A 27,019-nucleotide genomic window follows, 5' to 3' on the forward strand; every position below is an offset into this window, starting at 1 on the left:
AAAGTGCTCAGGACAATGCCTGGCAAATAGTAAGTTCTACTTTAAGTGTTTTTAAATAAAGTAGGCATCAATATAATTTAGACTAATAGATGGGTCACATTTTACCCACATAACTGAAAACATTTAAAAAAAGGGCAGAGGCCAGGGAGAAACCACGTTTGAAGGCCGTTTTAACAAAGCGCGGGAAATGCATGTCACAGACCACTAGGTGTCCTCGTCGTACAAACGCTGTCCCTCCACAGCCCAGGACGGGCGCAGCAGTCCACCTGGGCCTGGGCTCTCCCATCCTCGGCAAGAAAAGCCATTATCCACGCATCAAAGGAAGGGCACCCGAAGTCGGGGCCACATTCGATCCCAGTGTGTCTAAGGACTGACTTAGCGGTGGCCCAGGCTGCCTTCTGGTAGAAAGGAGGGGAAACCTGTATAAACGTGGGTTTACGGTCTGCAGCACCTGTGCCGGGAAGGAAGCCGCCTGGCGTTCTGTGAGCACACGCAGGTCTGTGAGCACACGCAGGTCTGCAAGCACACGGTCTGTGAGCACACGCAAGTCTGCGAGCACACGGTCTGTGAGCACACGGTCTGTGAGCACATGCAGGTCTGCGAGCACACGGTCTGTGAGCACATGCAGGTCTGCGAGCACACGGTCTGTGAATACACGCAGGCCTGCGAGCACACGGTCTGTGAGCACACACAGGTCTGTGAGCACACGCAGGTCTGTGAGCACACGCAGGTCTGCGAGCACACACAGGTCTGCAAGCACACGCAGGTCTGTGAGCACATGGTCTGTGAATACATGCAGGTCTGTGAGCACACGCAGGTCTGTGAGCACATGGTCTGTGAATACACGCAGGTCTGCGAGCACACGGTCTGTGAGCACATGCAGGTCTGCGAGCACACGGTCTGTGAGCACACACAGGTCTGTGAGCACACACAGGTCTGTGAGCACACGCAGGTCTGTGAGCACATGGTCTGTGAATACACGCAGGTCTGCGAGCACACGGTCTGTGAGCACATGCAGGTCTGCGAGCACACGGTCTGTGAGCACACACAGGTCTGTGAGCACACGCAGGTCTGTGAGCACACGCAGGTCTGCGAGCACACACAGGTCTGCAAGCACACGCAGGTCTGTGAGCACATGGTCTGTGAATACACGCAGGTCTGTGAGCACACACAGGTCTGTGAGCACACGCAGGTCTGTGAGCACATGGTCTGTGAATACACGCAGGTCTGTGAGCACACGCAGGTCTGTGAGCACACGCAGGTCTGTGAACACGCAGGTCTGTGAGCACACGCAGGTCTGCAAGCACACGGTCTATGAATACATGCAGGTCTGTGAGCACACGCAGGTCTGCGAGCACACGCAGTTCTCTGGGAGGAAGAGAGAGAAAACTGCAGCCAACCTCAGAGCACCTGCCAGTACCAGGGCCCAGACGACAGCCTGTGCCCACGCCGGGCCGTGGAGGCAGATGCTGGCGGGAGGCGCTCCCGGCTTGACCACAGGTCCCTGGATGAGCCCGTGCCCAGAAGGCAGCTCCCTCTCAGGGACAGCAGCGAGCTGAGTCCCAGCCACCCGCCCAGATGCCAAGTACCTGGCCCTTGTCTTCCAAAGATGCCAAAGAGACTAGCACAGGAGCAAAGAGACGACACGTAGCTTTATTCCATGTACTGCAAAATCCACTCACATTCTGGAAGGGAAAGCAAAACAAGGCGGCCAACAGCACACGAGATGTCACTGTGGAAAGGACTGCCTGTGACGTCCTCTCACTGCTCCAGACAGCGCACTGCCGAGCGCAGGCGTCCGCGACAGGGCTAGCGGGGCGGGGGGTAGAAGACGGGGCCGTCCTCGCACACCTCCAGGCTCCTGGTCGGCCGGGCCGGCCCCGCGCCCCGCCAGCTGCCCGCCGGCTCCCCGGGCTCCGTGCAGTTCCTCAGCTGCAGGTCCTTTGTGAGGCACAGCTCGATCTGGCCGAGGGTCTGCACCCCCTCGCCCTGCACACAAGGGACAGAGACGCGTTAGAATCCGGACCCGGGTCATTGTTACGGTTCTAGGCTCGCCAAGACTTAGAACTTGAACAAGAGGCAGCGTCCAGCCTGGGATCCAAGCTCCTTCCTCCAGCTCTGACCTGGGCCAGGGGTCCCAAGTGCCATTGTGACTCCGGGTCGCCACCCAGATGCTGCTTCTTTAGACATTCACACAACGACAGAGGTGCAGACAGCATGTGGCCCGTGCCACTGGCTGGGGATAAAGCAGAAGCAGCCCCGGTCCTGACAAACTCGTCTCCCTCGGACAAGGTAGACGGCTTGTCTGCAAACTGGACAACCAGCGACTGCCAGCATCACCAAGACTCAGTGCAAACACTGCCAACTGAGGACTGTTCAACTACAGCAACACCCCGACCCCGGCCCTGCTAGTACAGGGGCATTCTGGGTGGGGTGAGGTGTGAGAAAAGTCCTGTCCTGGCATAGAGCCAAAGAACAGGGTTATTTCAACACACACACACACACACACACACAGCACCCGTCTGTACCACATGTGCACACACACACACCCATGCATGCATGCACGTACATACGCACCTGCACATAGCACATATCTGTACCACACATGCACACACAGCATGCATGCACGCACATACCCATGCATGCACACAGCACACGTGTATACACACACGTATACAGCACATACCTGTACTACATGTGCATGCACGTGCACAGTACTTGTCGTTTGGTACTACACATGCATGCACATGCCCCCCACACACAGCACACCCTTGTACTACATGTGCATGCACGTGCACAGTACTTGTCTTTTGGTACTACACGTGCATGCACACGCCCCACATACACAGCACACCCTTATACTACATGTGCATGCACGCACACAGCACCTGTCTTTCTGTACCACACGTGCACGCACACACCTGTGTGCAGCCCCCATACATAAGCAGCTCTGCCCTGGGAACTCCAAGGTGAGCACAAATCTGCCAGCAAAATGGAACCTGTCTTCTCGACACAGACAGGAAGATCAACTAAACAGCACCCTGACCTGCTCCGGCGGCAGACACTGGACTTTGGGCACGACTCCGTACAAGCTGGCAAGGGCGTCTTTGATGTCGGACACCTGAAATGCAACAAAGTGCATGAGACATGAACTCCCACCAAAAAGTCTAGCCGCTGTCTATTCAGCTGTGACACTGGTTCCCACCCTCACAAACAGCTGGCGATGGCGTCCCCGCTGGGACCTGCCCTGGCCGGCAGACAGCGCAGGGGATGCGGAGAACCAGCCCCGGCCAGCAGACAGGGCAGGGGATGTGGAGAACCAGTCCTGGCCCCACCCATGGACAGGACGTGGCCCCCACCCACCAGGCCACAATCACACACTGGTTCTCTCTGCCCCACTCCCCAGTCTGCACCCAGAGACTGGGGGGGGGGGTGCAGAAGCAGAAAATGCCCTCATGGTAACTCAAACTGGCTCACAGGCTGAGACCTGCCCCATCCAGGTCCCAGATATGCTGGTCCTGACGACACCTAACGAAGCAGCAAGGGGGTGGGGGGCAGGGGGGCTCCAAAAACGTCCGCTGTCATTGCTGCTCTTTGTATCTCTGGGATCAGTCCGGGGCCAGGACGCGCACGTCCCCTGTGCACTTGAACAGGAATCCAGGGGAACCCTGCAAACACACTATCTCAGGGCTCCCTAGAAGGGGCAGCGAGACAGTCCCCAAGGTCACTGTCCCTCCCCTCCTCACCCTCCCACTGGACCGGCCACACACCCGGCGCAGACGCCACGGCGCAGGACGGCAGTGCCGGGGACGCCCCACTGTGCAGCCACGGCCGGAGCCACAGGACTGCGGGTGACTGGAAGCCTTTCCACGCACACCTGTGACCGAAAACTAGCCCACGAAGGTGACACGCTTCTCTAAAGTGAGTCAGCAAACGGAGACAGCACGGGCCAGGGAGTGAACTCGGCAGGCGCCACGGTGACCGTCTCTGCAGGACGGCGACGCAGAGGTGCCGCAGGGACGGGGGGCGGCGCGGCCATGAGCCAAGGCGGCTCTGCCCCCAAAGGGGCTCTCTGCGCTCCAAGCAGTTGCCTAGTGCGGGCCTCCCGGCCAACAAGACCTGGTCATGCTCACACGGCTCCAGTTTCATCATGAGAACAAGAACTGTGGTTGCGCCATGAAAACAAAAGCAAATGTTGTCTCTTCCTCAAACAAAATGTTAGAAAACGGAGTGCTCCCCAAACGGCTCAGCCCGCCTGCCCTGTCCGGGCGCAGCCGTTCACGCAGCCGCTGTCACGCCCAAGCGCACAGGGAACCGGAACGGGGCAGACCCCCGACAAACAGCCACGAAGCAGCGGGGGTGGTCTGGGTCCCCTGCAGCTCAGGGGCAGCTCGCTGGCTGACACCCGAACCTGCCAGGGGGCGCCGGCTGGCGGAGACGCCTCCGACAAGAAGCTCAAAACGAGACTTACCTGGTAGTAGTTGCCAGACGGTAGTATCCCCAATTTTTGGAGCATGCTAACATTTAAAGTGAAAAAGAAAGAAAAAAAGTGAGATGTATAATGAAGGCCCATTTTCCTTTCTCGTGCTTTTCAAACATCACATTTCACAGGAAAAATTAAGATGCTCTTCCAGGTAAGTGCTTTTTAAAAACCCGGATACTCTGAGCAACAGCCCTGTTAATAGGAGAGCCGGTGACGGCTCTGGGGTGGCTTCCGAGGGCGGCTCCTGGGCGGGCAGGATCCCAAGGGTCGGGCACTTTCTGGGGCTCCCAGGACCTGCCCATCCCCTCCCCTCTCCTTCCAGGAGCATCACAGCGACACGCCCAAGGTCACTGATGCTGCCTTCAAAGGACTCTTATCAACTCTAAGCTTTGGTCGGGAATCACGACTGGACGAGGCCGACGATGTCCACGCCCGGAGAGGCACCCACGTCCCTGTGCCCACGTTGGGTGGCTGTGCCCCACGGTGACATGGGAAGGTGGCAGGAGGCACGAGCATCACGCAGAACGACGCACTAGCCGTTCACCACACGCCGGAGGAGGGGCAGCCGCCCGGGCAGAGGGGCTCTGGGCCATCGCAGGGACGGGGACGTGGCCCCTGAGCCAGGGCCGAGGTGAGGCTCCCGCACAGGGCGGTTGCCCGGAGGGCGGCCAGGCCGAGGCCCTACCTGTTCAGGGCGAGCCCCCTGTACAGGTCCAGACCCTTGCCGAAGTACTTCCTCTGGGAGTCGAGGGCGTCCAGCTGAGCGACGCACGTCCCGTGCTTCTCCCACTCGTGCTTCCTGCCAGGTCCACAGGACGTCCCGTTAGAAGGTCGCGGAGCAGGTCACACCCCAGGGCCACACGGGTTCTCTCCCCGCAGGGGTGTTCACGAGCCCGGGGTGGGTGCTCCTCGTACCCAGTGAGCAGCATAACCCTGCTCGTTACAGCGAGGCAGTGCCTTGCCCGACGCCCCCCACACCTAGAACACGACCCAGGGGACAGCGGGCTGAGCCGGAGGACGGCCACGCTGCACGGCCACAACCACACAGGCGCTGGGCTCCCTGCCCCAGCTGGGTCTGCACCCCGGTCCCAGAGCAGTCACCAGCCAAGGAAAGGCAGGGTCACCCCTCGAAATGCCCCGGCTCAGCCCGCCTCCTGGTCACAGCTCCTGTCTGTGTGATCACAGCCTCACCCCTCTGCAGACTCAGCGGTCTGTATTCGGTAAAATACTGCACTGGCGACACCTCCTTGGCGTCTGCTGCAGATCAACACCCGACAGAACCTCCTCAGTCTCCATTCCCACACTTCTGCGCGGCGGAACTGACATGGCCAGCTCAGCGGGGAAACTGAGGTTCGGAGAGGCCAGCGGGGCGCCTCACTGCAGGCCACCCAGCCAGAAGCCCGGCCCTCCGCTGCACAGCACCCAATCCCCAGCCCGCCGCAGATAACCGCTGCCCACCTTCAGTGCCGGACAGCTGGTCGGTGCAGGCGCCCCCACTGTCAGCATGAAAAGCAATGGGCACCAGGTCCCCTCAGCTTTATGGGCAATTAGCCCGCGGGGTTTCATGGGTGACATTCCCGCAGGTGTGACAAGCACACGCATGCCGCACCTCAGAAGCCCGGCCGGATGCACCGGCTCACCCTGAAACCCACCCGAGAGTTTCAACTCCCTGCACACTGCGGGGTACAGAAACCGGGGAGTCGTAACGTCCTTCTAAACCAGGCTCCAGAGTAAACTACCTGGCAGCCTTTTCTCCTCTGTGCCCAACTGAAAATTCTTTCCACCCAACTGCAAATGCACCTGAACTGTCGGCGCCTTGGCTTCTGTAAGGCAGGGCCAATACTCCCAGAAGCCGTTCCACGGGGCGCCACAGGGGTGCCGGGCTGGCAAAGACAGTTCCCAGCTCAACGTAAACGTTCAGTGGCGACCGTCACTATGTTGGGAGCAGGCTCAACTCAACCAATGTTAAGAATGTACCGCAGTGTGGAGATAGAACTGTCAGTGACTGATCAGAAGTGACCGCTGTGCGGCCCTCTCCCCTCCAAGGGCACGTGAGCAGATGGCGGAATCACCCTCCGTGACTGCCTGGGACTCTCCGCTGAGGCCCAGGGACACCTCCCAGGGCGAGCCTGCAACGCCAACGGGGGTGTGCCCGACTCTGGGTCTTTTCTGGCAAGAATGACGAGGCAGACAGAACTCCTGACTTGCATGTGTACATGGCATTTTCTCACTGTACTGACAGACGTAACCTTAGGGAAGGGTCTCGAGCACCCCGTAGCCCCCAGGCCGCCTGTTCGTCATGCTGGGTCCTTATTTGGAACGAAACAGAACAGTTTTCTGACGGAGCTGAAAGCAAAGCCGGAGGACGAGGCCGGGGGCACCTCCAGACTCTCCCACAGCGAAGGGACTGGGCAGCCGTGACCCAGGGGTGGCAGTCAGGGGGACAGTGGCCACAGCGTCCACACGCGTCCTTTTGCACTAAGTTGCTCTGGAGAGCGTACGTGTGCAATAGTGTGTGATGTTTACCTTTGTCATTTAGAACAGACAGGTTTTAAGTGTGTGATTTAACCATCTGACCTGCGAGAGTAAATCACTCTGCCTTTGTCAAACACAAAAATAAGTGCTCGCTTGGCACAAGCTATTTCGATTACGTCTTCAAGGACCTGGGCCTCAAGACTCCTTCTTTCTCTGTTGATTTACTTTTAAGCCAAGTGGCACAGATTTGACGTTCTCTTTATGGAACATTGTAACCATGGGAAGTATTACACATATTTTTCCATTGACCTTTAGATAGAGTGGAAGGGAGGGAGGGGAGACGCATTGATGTGAGAGAGACACATCGATTGGTTGCCTTCTGTACGAACCCGGCGGGCCCAGGGATCAAACCTGCAACCCAGGTACATGCCCCTGATGGGACTCGAACACGAGACTCTTCAGTCCGCGGCCGACGCTCTAACCGCTGAGCAACACCGGCTAGGGTGAAGTGTTACACCGTATATACTTAGTTACCGGTCAGTGCTACACTGTATATACTTAGTTACCGGTCAGTGCTACACTGTATATACTTAGTTACCGGTCAGTGCTACACTGCATATACTTAGTTACCGGTCAGTGCTACACTGCATATACTTAGTTACCGGTCAGTGCTACACTGCATATGCTTAGTTACCGGTCAGTGCTACACTGTATATACTTAGTTACCGGTCAGTGCTACACTGTATATACTTAGTTACCAGTTAGTGCTACATAAACGTTTCTTCATTATCTTCCCTGTTTCAATTCCTCACGGCCACAATCCGTTAGAAAGCATGTTCTAGATTGTGGGCTGTGCAAACAGAGCTGGTACCAGAGACCTGAATGACTCCCGGTCCCCCGAGGCTTCTCCTTGTGTTGAATGGAGATTTCAACCCACGGACCCAGGGTACTCGACCCCTTTCCTGCCAAAGCCCCGACTGAACCCTTGGAGAGAACGCGAGGAGCCAGGACCAGACACCATTGTCATTCCTCTTTGTTTTCAGAAGCGTGTCTGTAACCTCTTTTCCTGAAAATTCTACACAGAAATATTTCAGGTTAAGTTCATCTTTTGACAAAATCTGATCAGTGGTCATTTAAATTAAAAAATGGACATATGGCCCTGGCCGGTTTTGCTCAGCGGTGAGAGCATCGGCCTGTGGTCCAGAGAGACCCAGGTTTGGTTCCCGCTAAGGGCACGTACCTCGGTTGCAGTTTGTCCCTGGCCCTGGTTGGGTTGTGCGGGAGGCAGCCACTCGATGTGTCCCTTTCATGTTAATGTTTCTCTCTCTCTCTCTCTCTCTCTTCCTCTCTCTCCTTCCCACTCTATCTGAACAAAAAATGGAAAAATGTTCTTGGGTGAGAATTTTAAAAAAATGGACATATGGGCCCGGCCGGTGTGGCTCAGTGGTTGAGCATTAACCCATGCACCAAGAGGTCGCCAGTTCGATTTCTGGTCAGGGCACATGCCCGGGTTGTAGGCCAAATCTCCAGTGGGGGGGGCGTGCAGGAGGTGGCCAATCAATGTTCTCTCTCATTGATGTCTCTATCTCTCTCTCTCCCTCTCCATTCCTCTCTAAAATCAATTTTAAAAAAAGAAAAAAATTGTTTATTGACATATGGGAATGAGATGGAGAAAAAGAATTATCTTCGATTAATAAATACATAAATAAAAAGAATGTTAACTTTATCTTCTTCAAAAGCAGGGACTTTAAAAGCTGTCTTGCATTAAACCCAGCATTTTCTCCCGGGCTTCGCCTCCTGTGACAACCTCACTCTCTCCCCCGAGGAGGTCCCCACCTTCTTAACTCTGTCTCCTGTTTTCTTGCTACATTTCAATAGAGCAGTGCAGCTTGTTAGAGAACCATTCCCTCCTGTCTCATCTGGAGTGACGGCTTCTAAGAATGCAAGTTATTTAAACCTCTGGGCAGAATAGTTTTAAAACAAAGTACTGAATGAAATACCAGATTAAAAACAAGTGTATCGCCCTGTTTGGCTCAGCGGTTAGAGCGTCGGCCTGCGGTCCAGAGAGACCTGGGTCGTTTCCCGCTAAGGGCACGTACCTCGGTTGCAGTTTGTCCTCAGCCCTGGTTGGGGTCGTGTGGGTGGCAGCCAGTCGATGTATCCCTTTCTCTCTCTCTCCCTTCTGCTCTATCTGAACAAAAAATGAAAAAAAAAAAAAGAGTCCTCTGGTGAGGATAAAAAATAAATTACAAAACAAGTGTATCAAGTGAATTCCACTTGCCCTATTTTCTCTCCACTGGAGAGAGAGAGGCCCCAAGAGATGAGGCTGCTCCGATGAAGGGCCGCTCACACCTCTCAGCCTCGGGGACAGCTCTGTGACCTGTCACCTGCTCCTCGCGGTTCCACGGAGCACACACCCAGGCGGCCCTCACGCGTGTCTCGGGCTCGCGGTGGCTCTCAGAACTCCGACTTACCAGAAGGAGCTGCGGTTACTGGGTGAGTGGATCACGTCGGGCCAGTAGATCCTCATGTCTTGCAAAAGATCCTGCACAGAACAGAAGAATAAAGAAACGAAGACCCTGAAAGAGCTGAACTGTGTTCATGAAAACACCCAGGTGAGTGCTGTTATAATTCGGTACCTATTTTGCAGGAAGTCTTTAGGACACATCAAAAAGTGAAATTTGAGCCCTGGCCGGTTTGGCTCAGCGGTTAGAGCGTCGGCCCGTGGTCCAGAGAGACCCGGGTTCAGTTCCTGCTAAGGGCATGTACCTTGGTTGCAGTTTGTCCCCGGCCCTGGTTGGCGTCGTGTGGGTGGCAGCCACTCGATGTGTCTCTCTCACGTCGATGCCCCTTTCTCTCTCTTCCTCCCTCTCCCTCCTGCTCTATCTGAAGATAAATGCAAAAAGTGTCCTCGGGTGAGGATAAAAATAATTTTAAAAAAGTGAAGTTTGAGTAACTATAAGCACATTTGAAAATACAAGCTCTCACCGTTGAGTGGACCGTTACTAAGCCTAAAAAGAAATGAGCCCTCAGCCACGAAAAGACACGGAGAACCTTATACTCTTATCACCAAGGGAGAAACGCCAGCTGAAGGCTGCATACTGCGGGGTCCCCACTGTGACAATCTGAAAGAGGAGAGACTGTGGACACAGAGCAAGATCAGTGGTTGCCCGGGTCGGGGTGGAGGAGGGAGGAGGGACAGAGGTCAGCAGACTTCGAGCAGTGAAACTGTGTGTGTCACTCATGGTGGATAACGCCCTCTGACATGTGTCCAAACCCACAGAATGTCCCACACAGAGAGGGATCCTAACGCAAAGCACAGACTTCAGTCACCAAGTGTCAACGCCGGTCCATCGGTTGTCATAAACGCGCCGTGTGAATGCAAACCGGTCAGTTTTTCTAAAGGTTTCTGAAACTGCCCTAAAAAGTAACATCTAGCAATCAAAACGAACAACCACACAAAACATCAGCTCTCTTCCCCCAGAGAGGAGCTGGCTGGACCGTGGGCGCCCCCCTCCCTCCCCGGAGAGTCTCCCAAAACTGGACGTTTCAAGTTTACCCTCCAGTTTCCACCACTCACTAGACCAATAGAAGGTTCGATTTAAGAAGGTGTATAAACAGACACGCCCTCATGTTCTCCTCTCTGCCACCACTGCTGGCCTAGGGGCCTGGGGCCCTTCCCAACCCATCAGTGACCATGCCATCTGAGCCCCACCCACCCCGCCCTCACAGTGCCCATCTTTCTCCTGTAGCCCAACCCCTCAGGAGCAGTCCCCGCGCCGTCCCCACCGCCACCTGCCTCCACCTCACAGTGTGGCTTCAGCCCCCGCTCGGGGGTGGTGCAGAGGAACCAGACGATTCATTACCCCAACTAGACCACTCTTCTGGGACAAGTGCTGAATTAGACACTCTGCTACAGGACAAGTAAACCAACAGTGTCTGAATCTCACCACGAACACAGCTGGAGCAACATTAGAGAGACATATGGCTACGGCCAGTTTGGCTCAGTGGTTAGAGTGTCGGCCTGCGGACCAGAGAAACCCGGGTTCGGTTCCCGCTAAGGGCACGTACCTCGGTTGCAGTGTGTCCCCGGCCCCGGTTGGGATCGTGTGGGTGGCAGCCAGTCGATGTGTCTCTCTCGCATCGATGTTTCTCTTTCTCTCTCCCCCCCTCCTGCTCTACCTGAAGATAAATGCAAAAATGTCCTCGGGTGAGGATAAAAAAAAAGACAGACACATCGGGTTATCTCTGACTTGGGCTGTGATGCTCCCAGTGACTTCCCACTGGGTCTTAGGCCAGAGAAACGGTTCTGAACCAGCACCCGAGGCTCCAGGTGCTCTGGCCCGGAACACTGCCCAGGCTCCCAGCCCTCCTCAGCCACACCGGCTTCCTCCCAGCTCCGCAAATGCCTTCCCCTTTCTACCCCGGGGCCTTTGCACGTGCTGCCTGCTCCTCAGCCTTCCCCGTCCTTCACCTAGTTCAGTCGGATCCCAGCTCGAATGTCACCTCCTCAGAGGAGCCTCGCTCGGGTCCACGGTCCTGAGCTCTGGCCGCTTTTCTCTGGCTCCCGGTTCGTGCTCCTGTGTGGGTGAGGTGACTTCAGCACCTGTCTCCCCGACTGAAGCAACTTGGGCCAGAGACCGTCTGCCTGTGCTCCCCATGTCTCCAGCCCCTAGCACAGAACCAGGCAGGCAGCAGGCACTCAGTACACTGTCACCAAATAAATGCATCTCCAATTGCACTTCAAGGTCACAAGGTCGAACCAGGAACATCCCTCAGGTATCGGGGAGCTGAGGTGAGCCCAGGAAGAGGAAAGGACATCTGGGGAGGGAGACGTCACCAGGCTTTGGGGGACACTCATGACGCCTGCAGCTGGCCCAGCCTCTCCAGCCTCCTGGCCCACGCCATCAAGGGTCCTCGCAGGAAGGAGGAAGGAGAAAATAATCCCCTTTGGACTAGAGCCTGTGACAGGCTTAGAACTCATTACCTTGGCCTTCTGGGGGCCCGCTCCTTCCTGGGAAGGACCCATAATTCGAGCAAAGCCCGACTCTGCCCCACATGGTCAGGGAGGCCCAATGACCTGTCAACCCAGGTACCGGGCACCTGAGCATCCGTGCGTGTGTGTGAATATGTGAGGAGGCGGTGTCTCCATGGAGCACGCCAGCTAACCGCTCTCGTAAATCCGGCCCACAATTATTCTGTAATAGAAGCTCTGGTTCGGGAAAAACCAGTCGCTTCTCCCTGTGCACCAGGCCAGAGAGGGCAGCCAGCGTACCGGTGCCCGTTCTGCAAGCCACAGCCGGCTCCATGCGCTCACCACCCGCCAAGCTGCCGGGGCGCGGGGCGCGGGGCAGGGCTGGCAGGTCAGCGCCCGGCTGTCCCACCCGATTCCACCTTCCAGGCTGGCTCCCAGGGGTTTGGGCGGAGGAGGGGTTAGTGGTTACTGAATTTGTGGGATTGCTTTAGATGCTCATGGATGCAAGGTGCCAAGGGGTTGATTGATCCTGGTGACAGCCTTAAGGACGCCTCACTCTAAAACATGACCCGAGGGCGTACTTATGAAGAGAAGACACAACCCAGGCCTGCAGCGGTGACATAATTAGAAGTTAATACCTTAATCTCTTCTAAGTGAAAGGGCCATGAGCGGTTACACTGTTCAGCTCTGTCAGCCCTGGAAATGAGAGAGACAGAGGTTAGTCCTGGTTGGGATGGAGCCCAGAGCACACGAGGCCCGCAGAGGACAAAGGGACTGTGCGTAGGACGCCGCCCCGGCCGGGGGACAGGACGGAGAGGTTCTGCGTGGGACGCCGCCCCGGCCGGGGGACAGGACGGAGAGGTTCTGCGTGGGACGCCGCCACGGCCGGGGGACAGGACGGAGAGGTTCTGCGTGGGACGCCGCCACGGCCGGGGGACAGGACGGAGAGGTTCTGCGTGGGACGCCGCCCCGGCCGGGGACAGGACGAGAGGTTCTGCGTGGGACCGCCGCCCCTGCCGGGGGACAGGACGGAGAGGGTTCTGCGTGGGACGCCGCCCCGGCCGTGGGACAGGACGGGAAGGTTCTGCGTGGGGACGCCGCCCCGGCCGGGGGACAGGACGGAGAGGTTCTGCGTGGGACGCTGCCCCGGCCGGGGGACAGGACGGAGAGGTTTCTGCGTGGGAGACGCCGCCCACGGCCGGGGGACAGGACGGAGAGGTTCTGCGTGGGACGCCGCCCCGGCCGGGGGACAGACGGAGAGGTTCTGCGTGGGACGCTGCCCCGGCCGGGGGACAGGACGGAGAGGTTCTGCGTGGGACGCCGCCACGGCCGGGGACAGGACGGAGAGGTTCTGCGTGGGACGCCGCCACGGCCGGGGGACAGGACGGAGAGGTTCTGCGTGGGACGCCGCCCCGGCCGGGGGACAGGACGGAGAGGTTCTGCGTGGGAACGCCGCCACGGCGGGTGACAGGACGAGAGGTCTTGCGTGGGACGCCGCCACGGCCGGGGGACAGGAAGGAGAGGTTCTGCGTGGGACGCCGCCACGGCCGGGGGACAGGACCGGAGAGGTTCTGTGTGGGACGCCGCCACGGCCGGGGGACAGGACCGGAGAGGTTCTGCGTGGGACGCCGCCCCGGCCGGGGGACAGGACGGAGAGGTTCTGCGTGGGACGCCGCCCCGGCCGGGGGACAGGACGGAGGTCAGGTACCGCCCAGCAGGCCCAGGGGATATTCAGAGGAAAGGCTGGGACTGCGAGAGAAGGTTGGGCCTCAGGCACGCAGCAGAGGCAGCCTCACAGACGCCAGCAGGGGGCGCTCTGAGTCAGGGGCGCAGGGTGCCCAGCAGGGCCCCAGGGATCTGCCCTCTGCAAAGCACAGTGTGAGGACTGAGGGCCGGGGGCTTCTACCCTTTACGTGCAGGTGAGGGTTAGGGAGACAACGTGCACGAGGGGCTCCTGCCTGGGGATGTGGTCAGGTTGGCTGCGATGATCGTCACACCGAGTCCGTTGCCCTCCCTGTCTGCCTGTGACATGGTCCTCTCTTGTCAGCTCTCCGTCCAAGAGGCAGCTAAGGCCACGAGGCCCCCAGATCTCCCCTCTAGACCCCTGCAGGGTTTGAAGCCTCGACAGCTGTCCCTGACCTGAAGTCCCCTGCAGGGACGGAGCCCCACCGCGCTGTCTCCCCGCGCACAGGGGAGGCGGAGAGGAGTCAGAAGACCCCACAAAGCCAGGTCCCACACACTGAAGCATCTAGGCCCCCGATGAGCCTGGGAAAGGTGGACTGGAGGCCAGCTCCGCAGACCCCAGTGTAATCTGCTGCCTGCTGACCAGTTCCCGAGGGACACGGGCGCCAGTTAAAATCAGAAGGGCCGGCCTCTCATCCAGCAGCGGGACAAGATGGATCGATCAGCTGACGGGCAAATTAATGTGCACAATTTAGCACCACAAATATGTGCATAAGTAGCAAAAGAATAAACAAAACAAAATTCAGCCAAAACCAGAAAAATAAATCTAGGTATCTGTGAAGGATCTATGACATAGATGATATATATATATTTATACACTTACTTATTATAAATGAAAAAATTAGCCCTGGCCGGTTTGGCTCAGCGGTTAGAGCGTCGGCCTGCGGTCCTGAGAGGCCCGGGTTCGGTTCCCGCTAAGGGCGCGTACCTCGGTTGCAGTTTGTCCCCGGCCCTGGTCAGTTGTGCGGGTGGCAGCCGCTCGATGTGTCCCTTTCACATCGATGTTTCTCTCTCTCTCTCTGTTCCTCTCTCTCCCCCCAACTCTACCTGAACAAAAAATGGAAAAATGTCCTCGGGTGAGGATAAAAAAATAATAATAATAAATAAATGAAAAAATTAAAATTTAGTGATCCTAAAATATACCCAGAATCCTTAAACGGACATTTAGACTAAACTGTTACTTTCTATCAAAACAGAACTAACAGTGCAGAATCAGGCTACGTTAGAAACACTACAGGTCCTTGTAAATGAGGGGCTGGTCTGCTGCACAAACCGCAGGGTCTGTGAGAGTGACCCCGACTCAAGTGTAACTGTTAGGACCGACTCGAGCTGGTCCCGAGGGAGCCAGCTGCCCGGGCGGCGGCCTGGCTTTCACCACAGGGAGCACTTGCCACAGGCCATGGATCGTCCAGTAGTCCGGAGGGTCCTTGCAATCATCTTCCACTTCCTAGGAAAAAAGACAAAGAAGTGATTGGGTCCAACGCGTAAACACACTCAGCAACCTTCCTCTCCTTGCTCTCTTTTGACGCCCATCAATGACAGGCTAACACGAAATGAATTCCGCACCCTGGCCGGTCTGGCTCAGCGGCTAGAGCGGCAGCCCGCGGACCAGCGTCGCAGGTTTGATTCTGGTCAAGGGCACGGTCCTCGGTTGCGGTTTGGTCCCGGGCCCTGGTCGGGGTTCTGCGGAGGCAGCCAGTCGATGTCTCTCTCTCTCCCCTTCCCACTCTATCTGAAGATAATTGGAGAAAAATATATATCCTCGAGTGAGAAGTAAAAAAAAAAAAAAGATAAAGAAACAAACTCCGTGCTAATTCGTGGTCAGTTCACCCAGCGACACTCATGAAGTGGGATTTGCGGAGGGGACCGTCCTCAACCTAAGGACAGACTCCAATCCCGTTTTCCCCTTTTCCATGTGCTCATGAATTAGGTCCGCCTGAGGGGCCCCCTATTTGCCTGTGAATAGTTTTCCTGTCAAACCCTCAATAAAGGGTTGAGAGCAAAAGGCTGACACCCAGGGTGACCGGGACGGCCACCGGGCAGGGCTGTCACAGTCAGCAAATACCCCAGCAGGTGCCCCAGGGCTGTGCTGAGCGAGGACACACATGTCCCAGCACCTGAGGTCCGTCGCTCAAGGGGAAGGGGCCCAGGATGACACTCAGCCTCGCCCGGGAGTCACAGAACCCCTGCTGTGCACCCCACTAACAATGATTGAAATGGAGTCCCTGAGGACATTTTGCTAGTTCCGACTCCATTAAAACCTCATTTCTAAGCTTGCAGGCAGGGAGGCTCTTCCCGAAAGTTACATCAACACACCTGAACACACCCACACTTGTCACTTAAATGCCTCCCCCACCAGGGGCCTTGTCCTCACCTGAGGGCACAGCTCTCCACACACAGGGCCACAAGGCCCATTGCCAACAGAACTGGGCCAGGCCACAGGGAGCTGCACCCCTGACCCGCCTCTTCCCCAGAGGCAGCCACCACCCGGGAAGGACACACCTCAAAGTGAAAACACACAGCAGACTCGCAGGCGTCCGCCCACTGTCAGAAACGCTTCTGGGTCAAGAATACAATCTGGATACAACTTTCATGAAGATGTCCCTGTTGTCCTAATGAGCTGTGCAGGGCCTAAGAGAAAGAACCCCGCTCACTTCTGTGTGTGTGTGTGTGAGCCCTGCCCACTTCTGTGTGTGTGTGAGTGTGTGAGCCCTGCCCACTTCTGTGTGAGTGTGTGAGCCCTGCCCACTTCTGTGTGTGAGTGTGAGCCCTGCCCACTTCTGTGAGTGTGTGTGAGCCCTGTCCACTTCTGTGTGTGAGTGTGTGAGCCCTGCCCACTTCTGTGAGTGTGTGAGCCCTGCCCACTTCTGTGTGTGTGTGTGAGCCCTGCCCACTTCTGTGAGTGTGTGTGAGCCCTGCCCACTTCTGTGTGTGAGTGTGTGAGCCCTGCCCACTTCTGTGAGTGTGTGAGCCCTGCCCACTTCTGTGTGTGTGAGCCCTGCCCACTTCTGTGTGTGAGTGTGAGCCCTGCCCACTTCTGTGAGTGTGTGTGAGCCCTGCCCACTTCTGTGTGTGAGTGTGTGAGCCCTGCCCACTTCTGTGAGTGTGTGAGCCCTGCCCACTTCTGTGTGTGTGTGTGAGCCCTGCCCACTTCTGTGTGTGAGTGTGAGCCCTGCCCACTTCTGTGAGTGTGTGTGAGCCCTGCCCACTTCTGTGTGTGAGTGTGTGAGCCCTGCCCACTTCTGTGAGTGTGTGAGCCCTGCCCACTTCTGTGTGTGAGTGTGAGCCCTGCCCACTTCTGTGAGTGTGTGTGAGCCCTGCCCACTTCTGTGTGTGAGTGTGTGAGCCCTGCCCACTTCTGTGTGTATGTGTGAACCCTGCCCACTTCTGTGTGTGTGTGTGTGTTAGCCCTGCTCACTTCTGTGTGTGTGTGTGAACCCTGCTCACTTCTGTGTGTGTGTGTGAGCCCTGCCCACTTCTGTGAGTGTGTGAGCCCTGCCCACTTCTGTGTGTGAGTGTGAGCCCTGCCCACTTCTGTGAGTGTGTGAGCCCTGCCCACTTCTGTGTGTGAGTGTGAGCCCTGCCCACTTCTGTGTGTGAGTGTGTGAGCCCTGCCCACTTCTGTGTGTATGTGTGAACCCTGCCCACTTCTGTGTGTGTGTGTGTGTTAGCCCTGCTCACTTCTGTGTGTGTGTGTGAACCCTGCTCACTTCTGTGTGAGTGTGTGAGCCCTGCCCACTTCTGTGTGTGTGTGAGTGTGTGAGCCCTGCCCACTTCTGTGTGAGTGTGTGAGCCCTGCCCACTTCTGTGTGTATGTGTGAACCCTGCCCACTTCTGTGTGTGTGTGTGTGTTAGCCCTGCTCACTTCTGTGTGTGTGTGTGAACCCTGCTCACTTCTGTGTGAGTGTGTGAGCCCTGCCCACTTCTGTGTGTGTGTGAGTGTGTGAGCCCTGCCCACTTCTGTGTGAGTGTGTGAGCCCTGCCCACTTCTGTGTGTATGTGTGAACCCTGCCCACTTCTGTGTGTGTGTGTGTGTTAGCCCTGCTCACTTCTGTGTGTGTGTGTGAACCCTGCTCACTTCTGTGTGTGAGTGTATGAGCCCTGCCCACTTGTGTGTGTGTGTGTGAACCCTGCTCACTTCTGTGAGTGTGTGTGAACCCTGCTCACCTCTGTGAGTGTGTGTGAACCCTGCTCAATTCTGTGTGTGTGTGAACCCTGCTCACCTCTGTGTGTGTGTGTGTGAACCCTGCTCAATTCTGTGTGTGTGTGTGTGTGTGAGCCCTGCCCACTTCTGTGTGTGTGTGTGAACCCTGCCCACTGCTGTGTGTGTGTGAGTGTGTGAGCCCTGCCCACTTCTGTGTGAGTGTGTGTGAGCCCTGCTCACTTCTGTGTGTGAGTGTGTGTGAACCCTGCTCAATTCTGTGTGTATGTGAACCCTGCTCACCTCTGTGTTAGTGTGTGTGAACCCTGCTCACTTCTCTGTGTGTGTGAACCCTGCTCACCTCTGTGTGAGTGTGTGTGAACCCTGCTCACCTCTGTGTGAGTGTGTGTGAACCCTGCTCACCTCTGTGTGTGTGTGAACCCTGCTCACTTCTGTGTGTGTGTGAACCCTGCTCACTTCTGTGTGTCTGTGTGTGTGAACTGGAGTCAGAGGATGGATGCAACAGAAGCAGCAGACACTGTGTGGCACTTACGTACCAGGATTTGCACCCAACAGCTCAGGCGCCTGCACCCCGCGGAAGGCCCCTGTGCCAGGGCAGTGCCCGCACCCCTGTTCCAGCTTCTCTGACCCTGGAAAGGCGGCCCCACATTCTACCTGGGGCTCAAACAAGCAGCAGCCCTCAAGTAACAATACATCCGACGAGAAGGGGAGAAAGGAATGCAATTTGGTGAGACTGACAGTGATATTTCATTTCATTTGTCAACAGAGAACCAGTGAGGAAGTGGAGAGGATGCCATGGTTACCGAGGGGGAGGGACACCGGGCCGGGCTCTGTCACACGGGATGACCAACTACGCCGCTCCGGGCTCTGGGTGAGTCAACAAAAAGGCGTCGATGGACTCAGACTCTTAGTGAAAATTTCAGAAACACTATCAATAAAATTAGAGGTAGCTCAGCAATATGACGAAACACTTCAGGTCTGGACAATTAACACGTTTCACAAACCACCCACAGAAGCATGAGTGGGGACAGGGCCCCTCCCCTGCGACAGGGCCCCATCTGCCCATGAGGCAGGCCCTCTCCTCTGTGACACTCTAAAAAGACTCAGTACGAGACAAGGCACAGACAGAAAGACCAGCCCGCAGGGGACTAGGGGCAGCGTCGGTGCTGAGCGGAGGGAACGCCGCGTCCCCTGGGCGACACTTTAACGAGACGGGCAACGATGGAGGGAGGAGACAAGCTGGCGCCGGCCGTGGGAGCTGGCTCCTGTCCTGGGCAGGCACACACGCGCAAGCCCTGACCCCAGGATCTGAGTGTGGCCTTTGCAGGGGTCATCAAGCTCAGGGGAGGTCAGACGGATTGGGGTGGGTCCTACACCCAGTCTCCAGGGCTCCTACAAGCAACAGAGACACACCCAGAGCCCGCCACGTGAACACAGAGCCCAGATGAGTGCACCAGGGACTGCTGGCAACACCAGAAGCTTCCAGAAGGGACCAACCCTCCGACGTCTTAGCTCAGACTTCCAGCCTCCAAAACAGAGAGAAGAGATTTCTGACGCTGAGCCACCCAGGCCACGGTGCTGCGTCCCGGCCCCTCGGGACCCGTCACAGGCCCTCCTGGGGGAAGCGCCTCTGTCTTCCGGGGGCACCCCTGGACCAGAGGGGCCATGGGGCAGAAACACTCACCTTGCACACAGTCGCAGGCCAGTGGTGGACCATGATCAGTTTCCTCCACTCACTGTCGCCGCTGCTGAAAGGCAAGAACTCGTTTCTCAAGAACTTTCAGAGTCACGGGAGAGTCAGTCCCTCCAGCCACCCAGCCACTCTTAACCTCATTCATTCAAGGGGCACAGGGTGCCTGCTACAGGCCTGGCACCACTGTGGGACGAGGCCACTGCCCTGAGCAGGGGTGAGTCCCCACCCCCTGAAGCAACCATGCCCGCGAGGGAGACAATGACCCAGCAACTCCCGGGCCCTGTCGTGAAAGGTGGTGAAGACTATATAACTAAGGAAGCGGACGGCGTGGCGGGGCAGGGAGGGGGCTGAAGTTCGGTCAGGAAGCCAGGACGCCTGAAGGGAAGGGAGACGCGGTCTGAGGGAACAGCCACAAAGCGCCTTTGTCTGAAGGATGCTCACGGGTTAGAAACAGACCCATTACCTCCTCATCCCACTGGGGAAACCCACAGGCCCTGAAAACTCCACTGTTTGGTTCATTTGGCATCAAAAGGACCTGAAGTAGCCTGGGGTGCCTCTGACCCCACCCCACTCAGAGACAAGCCTCACTTGTTCCCTGCCGAGTGGGTGACGTTTGAGCAGAGGGTGCCAGCTAGGCACTAAGACTTCCCCATAAGGGACTGGAGCTGTGGCTGGGGGGGGGGCTCTCGGCAGGACGCTCCCACCCCATCTGCCAGGCTCAGCAGACAGACAGACAGACAGAGGGGCCATGGGGGGAGGTCCTCCGGCCACAGACAGAGGCTGGCACAGGCGCCATCCCCCGGCAGCGGATCACAGGGGAACAGAGCCCCGCCCCTTGTGCTCGCTTTCGGAAGGACTTGCAGGGTCACCGCAGAAGTCACATCGTGAAACCTTGGATTGAGGTCTGAGACAATGAGACAAGAGCTCGGCATAAAAGAAAAAGAAAAAAAAACAACAACAGACAAACCGCTGCGTGAGAATTCAAGCTGGGAAAGTGTTAGAAGCTTCTTCTCGGCTGGATGCAAAAACCTCCCTTCACACAGGTGGAAACGGAGGCTGCAGGCGAGGGAGCGGCCAGGAGACCAGACCATCCGTTTGCAGTTTACAGCAAAACTGTGAAGGCTCAGCCTCGCCCATGTGGCTCGGTGGACTGAGCGTGTCCCATGCACTGAGAGGTCCCAGTTCCATTCCTCGCCAGGGCACATGCCTGGGCTGCGGGCTCGATCCCCGTAGGGGGCGTGCAAGAGGCAGCCCATCAATGTTTCTCTCTCTCCCTTCCTCTTTCTCTCTCTAAAAAACCCATAAAAACATTTAAAAAACAAAACAAAACTATGAAGACTCGGAAGGTCTGTAACTCAGTCTCCACGTACACCCAGGCAGAGGACGTGTGTGGACAGAGGCTTCCTCCCAAAGCAACGGAGCAGCTGACGTGACCGCAGCGGGAGGCCAGTGGCTGAGTTCTCAGCCCCACAGGGACTTGGGAACACGCGCGCTGACCTGTGCGGCCCTGACGGTGTGGATCATGTGTGTCCCAACCACGCCTGGTCCGGGCGGCGGTCCAGTTCAAGCAGGTGCTGGTTGGGGCCTAGGCCTGCAGCTGGCACTGGCCAGACAGGGTTCCCCGCTGCGGGTTCTGTAACTGACCTCCCCTCACTCACACCGTGTTTCTACTGGGCAGGGGAGCCAACCGCCCGCACGGAGCCCCCAGGTCGCCCTGAGCCAGGGTGGCACACGCTACCTCTCCAGCGACCCGCGTAACCCGAAGCAAAAACGGACGCCCTAGCTCTTCAGAAAATAGGCTTTCTGGGGAAACGGAAATGTTACTTAAAGTATATGGCTAAACAGCAATGGTTTAATTAAAACTTTCATTGAAAAGCTAAAATTCACCTTTCCCCGCACCCACGGTATAAGTATGAAGTCCTATTCGTGGGACCATCACCCATATAAAACAAGGAAAGAGTTCAAATCGGGCCCTCAAATTCTGGCTTCCTGGAGTCCAAGGAGGACCCTCTACAACCCGGCCTGCGGCCCTCTGCCCGCAGCGGGACAGCAGAGCGAGGGGGGACTCTCACCATTTCAGCGCCGTGTCCTGGATCTCAACTAACGCGGTGCCCACCACTCCGGGAGAATGTCGGGGCACGGACACCCGCGCCTACCCGGCCGGCGCCCCGCGGACGCTGGGACCTGCAGCAGGCCCGCCGCCCCGGGAACCCGCGCGCCCAGGTGCGCACCTACCTCCGGGGGAGCCCGCGCGCGCCGCCCAGGCAGAGGGCCAGGCAGAGGCCGCCCAGCAGTGCGCAGCCGGCGGCCGCAGGCTTCATCGCGCCCAGCCCCGCGGGAGCCGCCCGGCGGGGTCCCGAAGGCTCGGCTTCCAGAGCGGGTTCCCGCCGACCAGATTCCCCGAGCCCGCCGTCCCGAGTGGACCGCAAGCCCGCGCCCGCGTCTTCCCCGGCGCCCCAGCAGCGCAGCACCAGGCCCGAGCGTTTCCGCCCCCGGCCCGGGCACGCCCGGGAGCCGCCTCCACCGGCGGACACGCCCCGGAGCCGGGGGCGGGGTGCCCCGCAGGCAGACACCCCCACGGCGCCCGGAGGCCGCGACCCGGCCGCGGACACGCCCCCAGCCCGCTTCCCCTCCCGGGTCCCCCGGAGGAGGCTTTGCTTCCGGCCTGGCCTGGCCTGGCCCGGCCGCCAGCCTTCCGGACCGCGAGGTCTGTTTCAGGGCCACCTTCCCTGACACCATGGTTCCCGGCCCTGCCTCCCTGCGCAGCGCCCGGCCGCCGGCTGCCCCTTAGGACGGCCTGTTCCCCAACGGAGCGCGGCCGGCCAGGGGCCGCTCCCTGCAGCAGGGCCCGTTAGAGCAGCGCCCTGGGACTCCCATGGGGTCCTGTTATAACCCAGTAATTCTCCATCCGCTAGAAGAAGGAACCTCTCCTGGGTTCCTTGAACCCGAGTTGTTTTTGCAAAAATTCTTAAAGAGGAAGGTATGCATCAGCCATGACCATGAGCTTAACTAATCAGGAGATGCCAGACGGGACAATGAGCCATTCAAGGCTGGGGTCTAGTAAATGTTAAGAAATATAAAATAAACGTGTGCAGCTACTAACTGCTGATATCCGCTTCTGTACACGTAGCTTGCTTGCTCTGCTAAACTCTTGAGCAGCCCTCCCCCTGAGCTCGGGGCTGCAGTTCTCCTCTGTAGGTTGGCTGCAGTCCCTGCGCAGGTAATAAAGCTCCTAATATTCAAAATTACTTGATGTCTGAGTGAGGATGACTCTCCTGGGTTACAACAGTCCAGTCTGCTCGGTTCCATGCGAACTGACCCCACCTAATTCTGCTCCCTCTGCCCCCGTCGCGTGGTCCCCGCCGTGTGTGCTTCGGGGACACTGGGGAGGGCCTCCTGGCAGCAGGGGTGAGGCTGCTTCCCACAGCACCCTCCCCCAGGCCATCAGCCTTCTCTGGGGACAGTCGCATGGAAATGCAAGCCTGTGACCACACACCTGCCACCAGCCAGCAACAAATGTCCTTGAGCCTAAGACCCACCAAAGCTGGGTGGAGGGAAGGAGGGAGGAAGGAGGGAGACTCCTAAAGATAGAACCCACCTCTTTGCTGCTCAGGACTTGACCCTCCACACCTCTCCCTCCAGGTCCTCAGAAAGGGCACCCTCAGCGATGGCCTGTGACCTCCCAATAACTGCCGGCCTGGCAGCCCTCCCTCTCCACGCTGCGGGCCTAGGGCGCCTCTACAATACAAGGTGAGCTGATCAGGTCACTCCCCTGAAGAATGTTCAGGGTCTTGTCATCCCTCTTTGGATGAAATTTCAGCATGTTCTGGGCTGTCCTTGCTCTGCCTTGCAGGGCAGGAAGCACACACGCATCCCAGGGCTCGACCCCACAAAAGCTGCCCCCATCAGTTCCTCGGTGCCCTCTCTCGGCCTGTCGGGGGGTCGGCACAACACAATGAACTACAAGCACAGGCTGGTAGGAATGAGGGGGAGCACTGCAAGGGAGCAAATGCTCCAGATCTCTGGATGCCGCCCAGTTAATTTGCAGATGGGTTCCCCAAGGCACATGTGGATCTAGGTAAATGATTTCCTTGAGATGGTGTATCTGCAAACCACACAGCCCAGCCTTGTCTCGCTTTTTACAAGACACGAAAGATAAAAAATAACAAATCCATCCACACCTACCTAGGCACGGCCCATCATCCTCTCAGGGTGGTCTTCCAGCTCTTTGTTATGTAAACCCTAACTACTTACATGCAAACAAAGCATTCAGTACCAAACAGGGCGGTCTTCCTGCCCTCCAGTCAAACCGGTCTCCACACACACTTTGATCCTCCGCTGGCCAGATCATGAGAATGCACATCACAAGGTTACAAATTGTTCATCCACCAAACCCCCATCCCTACACCTCAGCTATCTCTCTGCGGAGATGCCATCCTCTGACCACACTCCCCCAACCTAGTTAATGCCCATTCTTATCTACTGTTGTAAAAACATACGGCGTCAGGGCCCTGCCACCCAAGGCTGTCTATCAGATGCTCAGGGAATATGCACTCCTGGATGGAGCCCCATAGTATACACCACTGTTCTAAATAAAAGATGTGATTATTGTGGGTGAAAGGGGGTTCTGTCATAAATCTAATCAAAAGAAACCTCACAGGGTGATCTGGTCATAAATTCTTAACTGGGCAGGTCATGGTGGATGACACACCCCAGGCCTACCTAACCTTTACTAACCTACTTTAGTAAAAGGTGTAAGCCAGCCCTGTCCATTGTTCCTGTTTAAAATGCCAAAAGTGACCCTCTTTCCCAGGGCCCTTAAGGGAGCACACACTTAACTCTCCTGTAGTCCAAACCCCACCCTCTTCCTCCCACCTCCGCGGAATCCTCCTTCCGTCCCCTCCTTCATCCCAAATGCAGAAAAGAAATTGCAGAACTCATTCCCAGGAGCACTCGAGATCTTGCTTCCCTGCAAAGTTCGTCAGTTTGGGCTCAAATTCTTATAAAAATTCTCTACAGGTTAGACGTTTCTTATACCAACATTATTTTGTAAACATGGCATTCCCTCTAGATGTCAAAACCAGACCCAGGAATGCTTGGCTCACCTCTGAGTCCCCACGCCTGGCAAAGTGGAAGGCAAACAGTAGGTACTCAATAAAATAACAGCCATGGACTATGTGCATGAACCCGCTGCCCCGTGATCTTGTGTGGTTTTCACCTCCCCGTTTACCCAACTACTTTGTTCCTTTCTGCCTCCTTGAATGTCTTCCTTCCTCTGAACTAGCCACGCTCTGCGATTCTGTCCTCATTTCTCTTTTCTTTTAGGCTGAAAAAGATCCATTTCTTAAAACAAAGCTACCACCATAATTCTAGTTCTCCCTCATCACAGTCCACGTGTGTAAATACGGTCCCTCCAGGAGGCCTCTCCTGCCCACTGCCAAATGAAAACAGATCCCAACTTCGGCAGGAGAGACGTTATTCCAAAGGGTTACTACTGGGGAAGGGGACACTTGCAACAGGAGAACCCTGACCTTATGATGCAGGCTTCTCGAGAGATTACCCAAAAATAGGTTTCATAGTAGAGAGAAGTAAACAAAGTTAGAACTGGGTGTGGGGACTGGGTGAGGAGGTCAGAGAATATTTTTCCCTGAAACCAGCCTGTGCAACTATACGGACCAATCAGAGTGACTCCACAATGACTATTGAGAATGTGTGAAGCCAACCAATCGGGACAGTGCTATTTTGACCAATCAGACTGTGCAAATTTGGATTCCTCATTTGCATGGAAATGGACCCAGCAGGAACAAGAAAGGGAAATTTGTAAAAAGACACCTCCCCATCGTCTCCACTAAGGACACTTTTGGTTTGCACCAGAGGCTGCGATTTCCTTGTTCCCAAACTGTTCACCCAGTGAAGTGTCTCCTCCTTCCTCACTCCAGATTGGAGACTTGTTCGTGCCAGACTGGTGGCAGCGAGCTTCCGACAGCACTCTTCATCACCCCGAATCTCATGCCGACTGCTCCCCCCTGCCCCAGGAGGCGCATTGACCGTGAAGCTGGTGAGGGCTCCGCAGGCCCTGTACCACCTTTTGCATTCACGACTTTGCAGTCCGTTCTCGGACAGGGCCCTCCAAGTTGTTTGCCTTCATCCCCCTGTAAGGCCTGCCAGCTGCAGGGAGTCACATGACTGGGAAGTCACATGACCTGGAAATGGCCGGCCAGAGGAGAAATCGCAACCTAACTATGGAGGCTCCTCCTTACCCGAATGTGGCTGAGGCGACACTCCTGGTCACGTCCCACCACCCTGCCCAGCCAATCAACATGCGCCACGTTCGAATCTCCCAGCAGCCAGCCAGTCACCTGACGCCACACCTGATCACCCCACCCAGGTCCCTAACATCCCTATAAATCTTCCCCAAGCGAAAGTAGCAGCGCGACTTCCCTGGCCCCCGCCACGTGAACCAGTGAACCTCGCCGGGACACTTCAATAAAACTTTTGCCCGCCTTTGCGGCTCTGTTTCTCTTTCTTCCTCGGCGAGATACCTCACGCCCCCCAAACCTGGACAGGTCCTGGGTCATCGACTTGTTCAGTGCTGTCCACCTAACAAGATCCTAAACAGAGCCCCATGCGGCGTGAATGCAGGCGAAAGGGAGGGAGGAGGGCAGCCGAGGCAGCAGCTGGGCTTGGGGACAGGCTGTCAAAGCTGGCCAGCTGTGGTGGGGAGCAGACTCCAGGTCGCAGGAGGCGAGAGCAGCCCGCGGGTGCTGGTGTTGGTTCCCTTCACTGGTGGGGAGCGGGGGGGTGAGGAACAGAAATGATGCCCATCACGGTCATGGCTGAAAAACACCCATTTCTTAAAACAGCTACCACCACACATGCTCCGAACACTTGGGGTCTGATGTCTGGTCTTGCACTTGTATTCTTTGGGCCCAAACAAGTCACATGGCATCAGCGGAGCAGAAAATACTCTCCTCCCCCAAGCAGGGGCGCTGCAGTCTCGGCCGATGCTGGAGACCTGGCCCACCCTGAATGAGGCAGAACAACCTGGAAAGTGAAGGGCAGACCAGGTGCTGGGGGGGTGGGGGTGCCCTGTGCTTTCCCCAGGGGCAGGGGTGGGGGCAGAGTCACAGCCCACCTGTGCCTGGGCGATTCATCAGATGCAAACTGATAGAAACACAACACTCAGCTGAGCTGCCAGATGTCAGCGCACCGGGCTGTGAAACACTTGGTTCCCTAAGATCTGTATTTGTTCTCGAGGAAAAAGACTTCCAGACCACGGCAGGGTCACGACCAGTGAGAACCAAGGCTCACGCTCACCGGGCTCCTCCAAGGAGGAGGAGGAGGCCCAGGGGACAAGGGCGTGGGTCAGGCTGCCCTGTTAGACAGCCTGGGCCGCAGTGGGCAGGGCGGGGCGAGGGCTCTGGTACCTTGTCCGGGGTGAGTTCAGGTTCTCCCGCCTGTTACCTGGGTCACCCTGGGAAGCTAACT

General features: G+C 57.0%; 1 protein-coding gene across 8 annotated transcripts; it reads right to left on the reverse strand.

The window, feature by feature from the left end:
- Positions 1 to 1,609: 1,609 nt before the first annotated feature.
- RNASET2 (ribonuclease T2) lies at positions 1,610 to 27,019 on the reverse strand. Of its 8 annotated transcripts, none has more exons than XM_036249172.1 (9): positions 26,959 to 27,019; positions 19,523 to 19,586; positions 15,068 to 15,123; positions 12,572 to 12,629; positions 9,433 to 9,503; positions 5,169 to 5,282; positions 4,472 to 4,517; positions 3,047 to 3,121; positions 1,612 to 1,989 (listed from the first exon to the last, which is right to left on the reverse strand). In XM_036249172.1, the coding sequence occupies exons 2-9, from the start codon at positions 19,553 to 19,555 to the stop codon at positions 1,810 to 1,812; spliced, it is 633 nt and encodes a 210-aa protein (XP_036105065.1). In that variant the 5' UTR covers positions 19,556 to 19,586; positions 26,959 to 27,019; the 3' UTR covers positions 1,612 to 1,809. The 8 variants fall into 8 exon arrangements, with proteins under 8 accessions (XP_036105063.1, XP_036105065.1, XP_036105066.1 ...); XM_036249173.1 differs by having other exon boundaries at positions 19,523 to 19,583; positions 26,959 to 27,016; XM_036249169.1 differs by lacking the exon at positions 26,959 to 27,019 and adding an exon at positions 24,637 to 24,716 and having other exon boundaries at positions 19,523 to 19,583.

The sequence above is a fragment of the Molossus molossus genome, unplaced genomic scaffold (assembly GCF_014108415.1).
Source record: "Molossus molossus isolate mMolMol1 unplaced genomic scaffold, mMolMol1.p scaffold_m16_p_8, whole genome shotgun sequence".
Taxonomy (NCBI): domain Eukaryota; kingdom Metazoa; phylum Chordata; class Mammalia; order Chiroptera; family Molossidae; genus Molossus; species Molossus molossus.